Consider the following 10,797-nt stretch of genomic DNA (forward strand, 5'->3'; position numbering starts at 1 on the left):
ATACTGTAGATGACTACTGTATACTGCTTTATACTTGTAAGTACATTGGAAAGGCGTGTAACTTTGTACTGTTGGAGAGCGTGTTTGATAAAGGAAGAATACAAAAAAGTGACAAAACCACTTCACTATCCAAATTTATTGCAACATTATAATATTCATGAGTGTATCTGTCTCCCACAGGTTCCCAAACCTTCTTAATTCACCCCTTGTCATATCGTACAGCAAGCATTCTGGGTAGTAATATGTAAATGTCCACTCAGTGGGCGTATCACTTTTAGCTTCCAATCTATTTTTTTTAACGTGGATTCCCTCGAGCTTTGACCTGCTGCATTGCACCGCTTATGCCACAGGACAAACACAAATCATATCTTATATACATGCAAAAGCCCCTTAGCCTTAACATTATCCAACTTCCCTTCCACTGATCATGCTGTCTTATCTATTCCTTTTAAAGGTGACACCTTGTTTATTGTTCTGCGCAAGCAAAGACTGATCTTCCTCCACTGGTATCACCACATCACCGTGCTGCTCTACACCTGGTACACGTACAAGGACACCGTGGCTGGAGGAGGCTGGTTCATGACCATGAACTTCACAGTCCACTCCTTCATGTACTCTTACTATACCCTGCGGGCGGCTGGGATCCACTTGCCTCGGCTCTGTGCCATGTTCATCACAATCACCCAGATCCTGCAGATGGTGATGGGCACCTTGGTAAATGTTCTGGTGTATAACTGGATGCAGGACGGGACCTGTTTAAGTACAATGGAGAACATCATGTGGTCCTCCTTGATGTACACAAGTTACCTGGTGCTCTTCTGCAGCTTTTTTTATAAGGCATACTTCACAGGGCCAGCAAAAACGAAGGGTGATTAAAACCGCTGTGAACCTTGCTCTGCTGTGGCCATTTGCAATACATTTCCCACAAAAAATGTGACTGGGGGACTGTATTTGATATTTAATTTGCTTTATTTTACCACTGAAAGAAATAAAAAGCATTATTATAGCTAAGAATGTGGAAATGTGATTAGAATCGAGTGCCAATATTACCCCTGCTGGGAAAACTCAAATTTAAAGTCAATGTGGCGAGTGAAATATTGTAGAAAATGTTGATCGACTAATTACTTGAATTTTACAGAAATAAGAGTTGAGAATGTACAGTAAGTAGAAGAGAACCCCTGTGAGCCATTACTGTAACCAGAAACCTGAGTTTTTGTGTCAATGTACATATTTTTTCCATGTACTCCAATGTTATATAAGAACGTTCCACTATACCGCAACATACCTTAATGATGTATCTGAATCAGAAACATGTAAACATGAACTCTGTAGCAAGCTGCATTGTTTTACTCATATGGCACTGAAATGGTTACAGTTAAATTAACGGGGGGAGAACAGAAATGCTAAGTATTGTTATACCAATTATAAAGTAATCTAATGTATTTCTGAACATCACTGCATTTCTAGGAAATAGGAAAATGAATATTAAGCTTACTGGGTCATGAATGGTCAACTCCAGTCGTTGATTGAGCCACCTGTGCTGAAGCGGGGATATCCGTAATACCTGGCCTGTTAGTGGCCTTTGAGGACTGGAGCTGGCCACCACTGATGTAGAGCAGCGGTGCGCAAACTGGGGGGGAGGGGGACCGCGCAAGGCCTCTGCAACCTCTACTTACCGAGATTCAGCCGGCTTCAGGACACGTGACCATGACAACGCGGCGTCAAATGACACTGCGGGGTCATGTGATGTCACGGTAGCCACGGTAAAAAAGTGTGTGCACCCCTGATTGAGTAGAGCAGCGGTGCGCAAACTGGGGGGCGCGAGTTTCTTCTGGGGTGGCACGGGCAGTTGCAGAGGTTCCGCGCTCATCCCCACGGCATTAAATTAAATGCCGGGGGATCGCGTGAGGCCCCTGTAACGCTATACTTACCGTGATTCAGCCGGCTCCAGGACGCGTGACCATGACAATGCGGCAACGAATGACGCCTTGGGGTCATGTGATGTCACGGTTGCCACGGTAACGTGACATGAAATGACACCGCGGGTGACATGACATCACACGACCCCGCGGCGTCGTTAAGGAGGGGGGCGGCCAACTGAGGAAAGCCAGCAGGGGGCGCAGCAAAAAAAGTTTGTGCGCCCCTGGAGTAGAGTTTACTTGTCGTAGTGTAAAACTGAAATAAAGCTAATTATAACGTGACAGACGTGATCATGTTGATCCATAGTGTTGCATTGTTCTTGTAGTAGTCATCTCAGGATTACTTTTAACAGAGCAAACTGAATAAAACAAAACTATATTTATGCAAAGATAGCACAGATGTTTCTACCAATTACAAAGGGTTGTTTTACGTAGCTAATATTTACAAGCATACATCTGAACTATGTCAGGGTGAAGAATTGTAATACATATCATGTAGATATAGAAAATGACCGAATTATTACTATTGACCTGCTTTATGTATAATCCAATATATATATATATATATATATATATATATATATATATATATATATATATATATATATATATATATATATATATATATATATATATATAATCCCTTGCTGCAGTGGAAGCGCTGTATGCTGGGTGACAATGGGGAAAGACAGGGTTGCAGACCTGTCTAAGACATGCAAATGAACATACAGTAATATTTACAGTTGCTTTATGCTTTACTGTGGAGGGTTTTTGTCACTTTTTTTACCCACCATAACCTTAATAGTAGTGGTGATTACCTAGTCTAGTCTCAAACCTGCTTTGCCATTAAGACCAACCTCACACTGATGATACCCATCAAGGTTGAAACATGTCTGTGAGTGGGTTTAATGGCTTTGCATCTCATCCCAGCCTCTGTCTAAAAGCTGTGTTTAAAGCAGCATGCATTGGCTTGAGGATTGGCTTGTGTAATACGAGTTTGAGACAAAAGGTGGCACTGAGTGCTCATTTGCATGTCATTTCCCAGAATCCCTTGCTGCAGTGGAAGCGCTGTATGCTGGGTGACAATGGGGAAAAACAGGGTTGCAGACCTGTCTAAGACATGCAAATGAACATACAGTAATATTCACAGTTGAGATATATATATATATATATATATATATATATATATATATCATCAACACAAATAACTATTTGGCCTAATTAATGTATGATAAAACAATTGCTATCTTGTTTGATGCCCCAGTACAAACCTATAGGGGCCACTTAGTTGGAAACTAGTTACAGGCAGGCTATTTGGCAGAATTGATGAATTTGTATTGCATTTGTTTCTTTATTATATACTGTAGTAGAGTGGCTAGTTCTGAGGAAATGGGTTGATGCTCTGAGTTGATTTTTCTCTCTTGTTAACTCAGGTCAGTTAAGTTATGAGTAACCTTGGTAAAATGATGGCCTACATCCAATGATATAAAGGATTGAATGGACAGAGAAACCAAGTTCTATTTAACCACGGTCAAATAAATAGGAGGTAGATGTAGTTAAATAGTGAACTTTAGCTTCCTGTAATCGAGGACTTGTTGGCCCCTTCTGAAATGGTCACTTAAAGTATAATAATAAATTAGACGTTATTATTTAATGGAGGTTACATGCCTTGTATACAGCATGGATGACTAATGACTAGGTAATCATGAAGACAATTAAAGCAACAGGGCAAGTTATATTTACTATAAATGTGTATATTGCTGCAGAGACTCCCTTTATATAAGGTTATATATTATTGTACTAGTAAAATATGATATACTATACATTTATTGGTAATATATATAACATATTTTTTATCACAAAGTTTATAGCATTAGAGGAACCAAACAATTATATTATCATCAAGATGCAAAAAGACCCCATTCCCAGCTAGCTCAAACTACTACACCCACCATATCATGAATATATATTTATGTCAAAAAGAGTTCTACTGAGCATGGCAAACGTATACAACAAAAGACAGGGGTGCTCAATGCTACATCCAATTGACAAAACATATATGGTAATAAGTATAAAGTTTAAATACTTTAATAATAATTACTTGGTTATTTAGTTAAACCCTTTGGCCAAAGCGTCATAAGCCTGCATACCATGTCAAGGTATAACCAAATTAATGCAGGAATGGAATATTCAGAAGATCTCTTTTGACAAGTAAGTGAAACATTGGCTATGCTGTATGACAACAGTCTAAGCCAATCGCAATGTTCCATTTGAGAGAGCTGTGCATTTACCACGTGGGGTAAAACTCACTCAACCATTCTCATGCAGGATTATATACGTTGTCTCTCTAGGAGAGGAATAGGGGCTTTATGCCTTTTCATTGAGTCCCTGCTGAAGAGAAATGGCTTAAAGAAGAAACATTTTATAAGTCTTAAAAAGGAAAAATAAATAAATGATTTCCACACAACATCATTGAAGAAAAAGCATCAACCAGAGAGTGTCTGCTTTTGTGATGAGTGTATAATGACAGTTGCATGGTGCTCTGAGGCACACATCCACAATGCTCGGTTAAGTCCCTTAACGTGACATTAACCTAACATAACGTCATATTAACACTAATGGTCTGGCTTAAAAGGACAATGACATCATCTTAAATCATGATTTCCCCTGATAACGCTATACTTTTAACTATAATGGCCGTTAATGATGAAAACATGCAAATGATATACAAATAACTTTACCAACGCAAATCCAGTAAAGTCATTCAATGTTCATGTGGGGACTTAACATTACTTTAGTAAGGTCATATCTAAACCTGGGATTACTCACATCCAGACCCTGAAATTAGGCTTTTACAGTTTCTGGACAGTTGCAATAACCGTTTTTTAAAATGTATTAATTTAAATAGCATAACGTTATTTGCCGTAATTGTTTCCCCCTCCCCTCCTCTTTCCACTTCAGCAGAAGCCCTATTTTGGCGCCTCCGTAGGCGATACACCAAGACTAGCATTATGCCACGGTATTGGAAGATAATGCAACATTCTGCTACAATAACGTGATATGTAGGACAGCCGTTGTTTTGGCATATAATTGGCTTTCGAGGGTGCCATTTTAAGTTAGGAAACACAACGTCCGGTTCTGTTTTCGGTAACGTCAAGTTAGCCCTGACTTAACAGAGTTTTGTGGATCTAGGCCTTACTGTGTGGGTTCCTGGAATGGGACATACTTGAAAACGAGAGGTAACTCTCATCGTATTGCTTCCTGGTAAAACATTTTATAAATAAAAACATTTTCTCACAATGTGTCAAATCCAATTTTCTGATGGAAACAGAGACACGTGTCTCCTTTTTACAATATAAATTCTGTACATATTTTATACTAGAGATTTTATTTTTTGTTGATTTCATGCCCTAGTATGTGGTCTGAATCGACATGTAACCTGCTCGAAAGTGGAGACCTTGGGTGTTCTAACATTTGACATATTTATATTTGTTGCAATAATTTGAAATAAATTTTTTTTCCCCCAAGTGATTTCTGTGTCGGTTTATCAACATTTAGCAAAAATCGTAATATCCTGATTCAAGACTGAGTTATGGCAAAGAACAGAACTCCACTGCAACAATACAAAAAAAAGTTTTAATTATAAGATCAATGTTTTGTTTCTATCTTGGCGCTTTATCAAGATAGGACTGAAATGTTGATCTTATAATTAACTCATTTTTTTTATTTTTGCACAAGTTCCATGGAGTGCTGTTCTTTGCCTTTTTATTAGCTGTTTTGCAAATTTTACTCCATTTACCAGTGGGACAGAGCACCCGTGGCAGCTGAAATGTGAACATTTGTGAGTGCACCTTTACAACACTACTGTCAAGACTAAGTCAAACCTATCTAATCTTGCAGCAATGATACTTTTTTCTAAGACTTTATTAATCAATATACAGAGGACACAAAAAAAAAGAGGCAGAGTGGCGAGGCGGAACATTCTCAAATAAAATAAGTACCAGGGGACAGGACATTAAGTAAAATATAAATCATAAAAGAATGAGAAACTAATTTATGGATTGCTGCAGCTCACAGTGGATTGAAGTATGTAAGAAGTTGATGCAATAATATAATGTAATTGAGGCCTACGGTATGTAGTCAGGTGAAGCCATGAGACTGATAAATACCACTCAAATCTTCAGCACAGAATACCAATTTGCACTGCCCATGTGTTCTGGTTATTGCACAAGGTAGAAAGTAATTGAAGAACACAGAACGTGAAAATAAATATGGTCTTTACTGCAAAAAATAATGGAGAAATCGAATGAAGCCTGCAGAGAGGCTTACCTATCCGAATAAATAGAAAGAACAGGAAAACAACTAATATTTATTTCGGCGTCTCTGACATTGGTGTATTTTTGCTGCCTACGGAACAGGCATTCCTACACATAAGTAAACAGGCACTTGACAGGATGAATGCTGCTTGAGGTTGTAATCTGGGGAACACTAGTTCATCATGATGGCTGATTTATGTTTTTTACCCTAGGCAACTTCTCTATACTATTATATGTTCTGTGGCTGAGCATTGTTGATGCCTGGATACATTTTCTAGGAACTGCTTTTCTGGATGTTGGTAGTTGCAAGAATGTAGCCACTAGCTCATTTCATGATCATATTTCACAAAATGCCACAGACTACACATCATGTTGTTAACCCGAACTCCCATGAAATACTGAACCATATCTGTAATATAGTGATGACATTTGTAGGTACTGTCAGTAATGTAGTTGTACATGATTTACATTATTAAAATATAAGCCTTTATTAGAAGTTACAATACATCAGGTTAGCTTGTGTGCTGCCTCCCTTTATATCACAGACGTATCTACTTTCAGCAATCTCTTTGGTGGGATATGTTGGGGTATACTGTATTGCAATATGCTGCACCAGAATTGACATTGAATCCCATGGAATTTCTGTGATGCTCTGAGAAATCCAGGTTTCTCCAACATAGGGGAGCACAATATTACACCAATAAGAAGAGCTAAAAACACAATAGTGTAATACGTTCTCCAATCTATGAGGAATTGTGCACTTTTTCCTTAAATATAACAAGAGGTCCAAATCTGTGGCAACTTCTATATGGGTAGTCAGGTTGCCAGCAAAGCTTAAAGGTGTTACGCCGGTGCTGCCCGCAGGCCAGACCCGTCCCTTGTACTGAGGTGGGACGTATGTATGCACGCACCCGCAGCAGAAGGAGCGTGTCCGGAGTGTGGCATTCTGGTGTTGCCAGGCCAGGTGGATATAGCTTGAGTTATACTTGCCGGTACCGGATATAGAAGAGACGTGGTAGTTGCCGTAAGCCAAGGTCAGGGAGTGGAGAGGTCCGGATAGTCGAGATGCAAGCTGTGGTCGAGGAGCGTGAGAGAGAGCGTCGTCAGGAGGGAGCCAGGGTCGAGAACCAGAGAGAATAGTCCGCCAAGCCGCGTCGTAACCTGAGTAGTAGAGAGAAGAGGAAACCAGGGTAGACATCCACAAGTGGAGACTATGTCGAGCAATGTGGGAATGGCAAGACAGGCATTATATAGTGCGGCTGGCGAATAGGAAGTGGGGGCAGACCTGGAGGAGCGCATGGAGCCGTCCTGGTTAGGCTGCCTTGAAGGGTATACAGGTGAGCAGCCTTCAAGTCGGATTGCAGCCCATGCGTGAGCTGGTGAATAAATTATTTTTGTCCGGCGTGCGCTCCGTAACGGGGGGCGGGGTGCGCCATGGGGCAATGGCAGCCGCCTGAGTACCAGCTGCCCGCGGAGAAGCGGCCGCCCGCCGGGGACGACGGGGAAGCCCCCCAACCACGGGGCTGGGCGGGAGCAGCGAGGGAGATGTCCTACGGCAGCGGGAGCAAAAAGAGGTGAGGGGGGGGGGGGTCACGCTGCGACCGCCGTGACCCCCGGATCATCACAAATGGATAACAGAGAAGGAATACAATAGTGCAGATGGTGTGTATAAAGTTATCCTTATGATTCAATAAAAAAACCAATAACATCTTTTAGAATATGCACTCACATGCTACCCATTCTTTAGAGCATTAAACTATGAGTATGAAACTTCTGGGGTTTACAGCCGCCCCAGCTCTCACCACCTCTGCACTACTCGGTGCTCCGGCGTCTCATGTGACCGCTCGATGTCCAGGATGCTGTTATCAAACAACATATTCTGAGATATGTGGTGTTGGGAACAATGATGCTGTCTACATGTGAAGCCAGTAGAGAATACACAAATAATCAGCCAGGATTATATAAAGCCCCCTATAGTTGCACTCAAAAGGCAGGTGACAAAGTAAGTGCAATATCACTACATAGAAGGCCACAAAATAGCCTATTCCCAAAATTGGGTAACCGCCCAAGGTCACAGAATTGAAAATAATAAATATTTTAATCAATATATAAAAAACGACGAAACACAATAAAAAGCACCGAAGTGCCGGGATAAAATCCCCAAATGCGTGGAGTCACGGAACAAAGGAGGGAATAAATGATATCCCAAAATAACACAGCTATATATACACAGTCTAAGGAGAACAATGTATAATGTATAATGTAATACTGCACTATAACGTATGTAGTCATAGACGGCTGCGCGTCAGCATAAACAAGCAGGTATAGTATGCAACACTATAGGTGTCATTACGTTGACATACACGCGGCTTGTGGTAGGAGAAACGGGAAGCTCCAGATTACTCACGGGGCACACGCTGCTACTACACCAGCTATGAGAGATGGCCAGACAGGTTGTATGTGAGCGCATTGCAGGCACGGGGCACACGCTGCTGTACCACTCGATCTAGCTCCTGATTCTTTGCGGGACATACGCTGCTGCCACACAAACGGCAAGAGAAAGCCAGACAGGTTGCACGAGAGCGTACTATAGATACAAGGCATACGCTATTGCTCCACTAGATACAGGAACCCATTGGTCCGGTTCCCTGTATACTTACTAATGGACGATTTTGCACCTATGGTGTTGCATACTATACCTGCTTGTTTATGCTGACTCGCAGCCGTCTATGACTACATACGTTATAGTGCAGTATTACATTATACATTGTTCTCCTTAGACTGTGTATATATAGCTGTGTTATTTTGGGATATCATTTATTCCCTCCTTTGTTCCGTGACTCCACGCATTTGGGGATTTTATCCCGGCACTTCGGTGTTTTTTATTGTGTTTCGTCGTTTTTTATATATTGATTAAAATATTTATTATTTTCAATTCTGTGACCTTGGGCGGTTACCCAATCTTGGGAATAGGCTATTTTGTGGCCTTCTATGTAGTGATATTGCACTTACTTTGTCACCTGCCTTTTGAGTGCAACTATAGGGGGCTTTATATAATCCTGGCTGATTATTTGTGTGTTCTCTACTGTTTATTCTCCCTTGCACCAGGCTGATTCTACACTACTGCATGTGTGTCTGTCTGGGGTAGCGACGTGTTCCCAGGTTATATTTACATGTGAAGCCAACCACTTTGTTGGCAGTGAATTCATGCTTTGCAATGCATTGCATCAGTTTAAGATCAGCATTAAACTGAAATAACCAAGTCACGTATAGGAACCCTCCCTGCAAAATCTATATTCTGATGCCCAGCTATTTTTTTTTTTAATACTCAGTACATTCCTGTTGGAGATTACAATGTAGCAACAAAAAAAAAAGAAAAAGGTCTAGTTTTGAAAATATAGGGTCATTTAAAATAAAGAAAGGGTGGGAACGGGGAAGCCATATTGATCCTTTTTTCCATGTAGTAAAGTTACCACCGACATATAAGGGAAAGGTGTCATAGCTGGTGGTCTGAGTCCCTCTGGATAGTTAGGGGGTGAAGGAGAAAGGAGGAAGAGGAGGGATTTAGCGGGAGGCGATATGAAAGATTGTTTTTGGGCTTCTGTGGGTTTTCTGCTAGCCAGGTTCAGTGAAATTGCATCAGCCAGTTCTGTGGAACAGCTGGCTGGGATAGTTTTTCTGGGCCATTTGGGACTGAAAGGACCACACAATGCATTTTCTGCTTAAGAAACTTGTTGGGGGGATCCAAGGAGGCCAGTTTCCCTTGGGGTACTGGGAGCAGTTTTGAAAGCTACCAAGAAGTATAAAACAGAACGTGTAAAGCAATATGTTTACACTAGATCCCTCTCAAGACTGTACTCAAAGTGTAGAAAATATACTCGGACTTAGTAAGTCATGGAATCGCAAAAATTCCTGACCGGTGATACCTCAAAGGAACTGACATATAGAAAGGAGTATCTTACTATAAAAAACAAAACACAAAGGGAGCCCAGAGCTACTTCCAATGTGACAAAAATACACTGTGAAATACCTATATATATCTCTTGGAAAAAAGGGTCATTTAGATTAACCCTTTGGCCAAAGCATCACAAGCCTGCGAACCAGTTCAAGGCATGACTATAATATCACAGGTCCTAACACTAACTGATTAGAATTCTTATTTACCTGTATAATTACAGGAAGAATGATCTGCATTGGATCTGTCACAAACAGCTGCATGAAAAGACCTGTATATATGGAAAGTGGGGAGGGGCGAGATTAAAACCTGGGGAGGAGGGGCCACTACCCTCCAAAATAGCTGAGACCAGCTGGACAATGTTAGCAAACACACAGATACCCAGTAAGCTCATATAAACCCCCCAAATTACCACTATATATATATATATATATATATATATATGTATAGTTATACGTTACCGTTCCGCGAGGGAGGAAGGGGGTCCGCTGGCTGTTCCCCGCGGCGCGCGAGGGAGGAAGGGGGTCCGCTGCCTGCTCCCCGTGGCGCGCGAGGGAGGAAGGGGGTCCGCTGCCTGTTCCCCGCGGCGCGCGAGGGAGGAAGGGGG

The 10,797-nt window shown here is 41.3% G+C and overlaps 1 protein-coding gene across 2 annotated transcripts in view; it reads left to right on the top strand.

Moving 5' to 3' along the window:
- The window catches only part of ELOVL3 (ELOVL fatty acid elongase 3), a 34,608-nt gene extending 29,162 nt beyond the window's left edge, over positions 1–5,446 (top strand). For both annotated transcript variants that reach the window (XM_075610669.1, XM_075610670.1), the window contains one exon: positions 455–5,446. In XM_075610669.1, coding sequence (XP_075466784.1) covers positions 455–876 — 422 coding nt within the window. In that variant the 3' untranslated portion in view covers positions 877–5,446. The remainder of the gene's footprint in view (positions 1–454) is intronic.
- The last annotated feature ends 5,351 nt before the right edge of the window (positions 5,447–10,797 follow it).

Source organism: Ascaphus truei, chromosome 8, assembly GCF_040206685.1.
Source record: "Ascaphus truei isolate aAscTru1 chromosome 8, aAscTru1.hap1, whole genome shotgun sequence".
Lineage (NCBI taxonomy): Eukaryota > Metazoa > Chordata > Amphibia > Anura > Ascaphidae > Ascaphus > Ascaphus truei.